At 45.7% G+C, this 3,076-nt stretch overlaps 1 protein-coding gene across 1 annotated transcript; it reads left to right on the top strand.

Annotated features, from left to right (window-relative positions):
- Positions 1-1,679: 1,679 nt before the first annotated feature.
- Positions 1,680-2,537, top strand: LOC149184035 (uncharacterized). The gene has a single exon (XM_089415199.1). The coding sequence runs from the start codon at positions 1,680-1,682 to the stop codon at positions 2,535-2,537; it is 858 nt and encodes a 285-aa protein (XP_089271325.1).
- Positions 2,538-3,076: the final 539 nt, after the last annotated feature.

The raw sequence follows: 3,076 nt of genomic DNA, 5'->3' as shown, positions 1-3,076 counted from the left end.
ATATTACTCTAATATTTATATATTTAATAACTTTTCTAACTAACTATTAATTACTCTGATATTTATATATAATAACTTTGATAACTAACTATTAATTTTTCTCCCCTGCTCGGCCTTTCTTGAGCCCGCACCCTGTGCGCCCTGCAGACTGCGTGTGAGCCCGGATCCGCCGCGGGTCTGTACGCGCAAGGCCCCTTTCACCCCCGCGGCCAGCTTGGCCATGGCTGATTGCTCTGCCCAAGAGCCCTGACAAGCTTGGATCTGCATTCATGGAGGTGCTGGGCACCCCTCATGCCCCTTCTTCTCCTCCTTCGTCGACGATCTCCTCAGCTGAGGCGCAGACTTTTGGAAGGGCTCCCTAAGAAGAAAAATGTGGAAATGGCGAAATTCGTGAAGAAACTTGATGATATCCCTGAGATATCTCTTCCCCCGGAAACTCCGATCCAGGTTGCTTTATCTTTGTCCGAGCGAGCCCTCATAGGCCAGTTCACGGGTCTATGGCCATCCCCTAAAACCACAGAGAGCTAGGTCAAAAGAAATTGGTTGCCGCTGATCAAAGAAAACGTGACCTCATACTTCCTGGGACGAGGATTATTCCTCTTTGAATTCACCTCCAAAGACGACAAAGATCTGATTTTCCGAAATGGTCCTTATTTCATGGGCCCCCAGGGTTTGTATCTGAATAAATGGACTCCTAATTTTGATCCAGCAATAGACGTACCTAAATCTGTCCCGGTGTGGGTTAGGCTTCCAAATCTCCCAGTCCATTGCTGGAACTGGGATTCTTTGATGCACATCGGAAACGCCTTGGGGAAATTTATAGACCGAGCGAACAACAAGGACCAATATGACTGTGCTAGGATCTGTGTTGAGGTGGATGTGGAGGAGGGGCTCCCAGAGGCCATCAAAATCAAGGTATGAAGCTGGACGCATGTGTAGAAGCTAGATTATGAACTGTTGCCCTTCAAATGCCAGAAGTGCCAGGTATATGGGCACTTTGCCATAAACTGCCCAACTATCAATGAAGCTGCACAAGGGAAGGAGGTCGGCTGGAAACAAGTTAAACGATCCAAAATGCCCTCTAAGACCCAGATCCCAGGAGGAAGTAGTGGCAAAGGCCCTCAGCAAGACCCAACTCAGTAGATCCAGCAGACTCAGTCCAAGATCACCTCAGAGAATAGGTTCGATCCTCTCAGCCCCCAACCAGAGGATCCCCAGGAAGATGCAGTCCAAAAGCTAGTGTCCCCAGACAAAGGTTCCCTACCCCGCTTCTCCAAAGACATGGGGGTTGCTGAAAGTTCAAAAGGAACCCCCGTTGAAGTCAAGGAGGAGGATCAAGAATCAGAAGACTCGGAGGAGGAAGGAGAAATAGGAGAATCCCAATCCTCTGTAAGGAGATCTACAAGAGGGTGCAAAACGGATCGGGAGAAAAGAGAGCACGAAACGTACAAGGACAAACTACAGGGCAGTCAACCAACTTTGGAGAAGCTGCTAGCAAAAAAGCCGAAGATGGCAAGAAATCCGCATCAAGGCTCCAAGGGAGCCCAGCCGAGCAAAGGTAAATAATGAAGATAATCTCCTGGAACTGTAGGGGTATGGGTAGCAAAACCAAAGAAGAGGCTATAAGAAATCTAATAAGAATAGAGGCTCCTGATATACTCCTTCTCCAGGAGACTAAGATGGAGGAATCAGATTTCCTTCAGGTAAGTAAAAAACTTTGGAAAAAGAGTAATGCAACAGCTGTCTCAGCCCGAGGAGCCTCCGGAGGGTTGGGTACACTGTGGAATGATAGCAGGTTTTCACTGGTGTCTGAGGCATCAAATATTCATTGGGCGATGTTAAAGATGCAACATCTAACCACAAAAGAAATCTTTTGTCTTTTCAACGTTTATGTACCGGTCAATGCAGGAGAAAAGAGGATCTGCTGGGACTCATTAAGGCAGCAAGCAGATCTGGGCAATCTGGAAAATGTCATCATAGCAGGTGACCTGAACATCACGCTGCACTCTTCTGAAAAGCGAGGAGGCTGCATTGTGCGAGATCCGGCAAGGGAATGGGTAGAGGATCTCCTTCAAGACTGGGATCTGTTAGATATCAAGCCTGTCTCAGGTAAGTTTACATGGTCCAATAAAAGAATAGGTCCTGGACATATTGCAGCAAGGCTAGACAGATTATTTGTGCATAGCTCCTTCCTTTTGCTTGGTTTAGACACTAGCATGCATATTCTGTCTTGCAGTACCTCTGATCATAAGCCTATTAAGCTAATTCTTCGAGCTCATACTGACCTTGGCCCCATACCCTTCAAGTTTAGTCCTTTGTGGATCAAGGAACCCAACTTCATGGAGATTGTCAAAGAATGCTGGTCCCAGCCAGTCAGCGGATCTCCATTCTACATATGGGAAGAAAAACTCAGAAGATTGAAAACTGCTCTAAAGTGTTGGGCCAAATCTCTTGCTAATCCAGCAGCTGAAAGAAAAAAATATACAAAGCCAGCTAGAGGTTCATCACCTTCTCACGGAAGAGTCATATATCTCTAGAGAAATACTAGATAAAGAGGTACACCTCCAGCAGCGCTATCACAAAGAGTGCCTGGCCGAAGAGGAAACGTGGAGGATCAAATCGTGTTGTCTCTAGCTTAAGGTAGGAGACAGAAATACCACATTCTTTCACAAACAAGCGGAAGTTAGAAAAGGTTTTAATTCCATAACTGAAATTAAAGAAGACTCTACCATACACAAAGACTTTGCAAGTATTAAACAAGCGGCCCACCTTCATTTCAAACGCCTGTATAGTGAAGAGGAGAATGAACATCAGAACTTTGGTCTACTGGACGGAGTTCCTGCATTAATATCTGCTGAGATGAACCATCATCTAGAAAACAAATTCACAATGGAAGAAGTCAAAAGCGCCCTCTATGCTATGGATCCAGATAAATCCCCAGGTCTTGATGGCTTTTCTGCCATATTTCTCCAATCTTGCTGGCACATAGTGGGAAAAGATCTCTATAAAATGGTACAAAAATCCCAAGCCTGTCAGAAATTAGGAGGAAGCACAAACTCCTCTTTCCTGGCTCTCA

The sequence above is a fragment of the Pinus tabuliformis genome, chromosome 3_2, assembly GCF_031772625.1.
Source record: "Pinus tabuliformis cultivar Carrire ecotype Pingquan chromosome 3_2, CPIR1, whole genome shotgun sequence".
In the NCBI taxonomy this organism is placed as follows: Eukaryota; Viridiplantae; Streptophyta; class Pinopsida; order Pinales; family Pinaceae; genus Pinus; species Pinus tabuliformis.
Note: the sequence above shows the minus strand (reverse complement) of the source record. Positions and strands in the feature narration are given on the sequence as shown.

What these genes read in the sequence shown, in the direction of transcription:
- LOC149184035 (XM_089415199.1), top strand. Translation starts at nt 1,680, where the DNA reads ATGGAGGAATCAGATTTCCTTCAGGTAAGTAAAAAACTTTGGAAAAAG.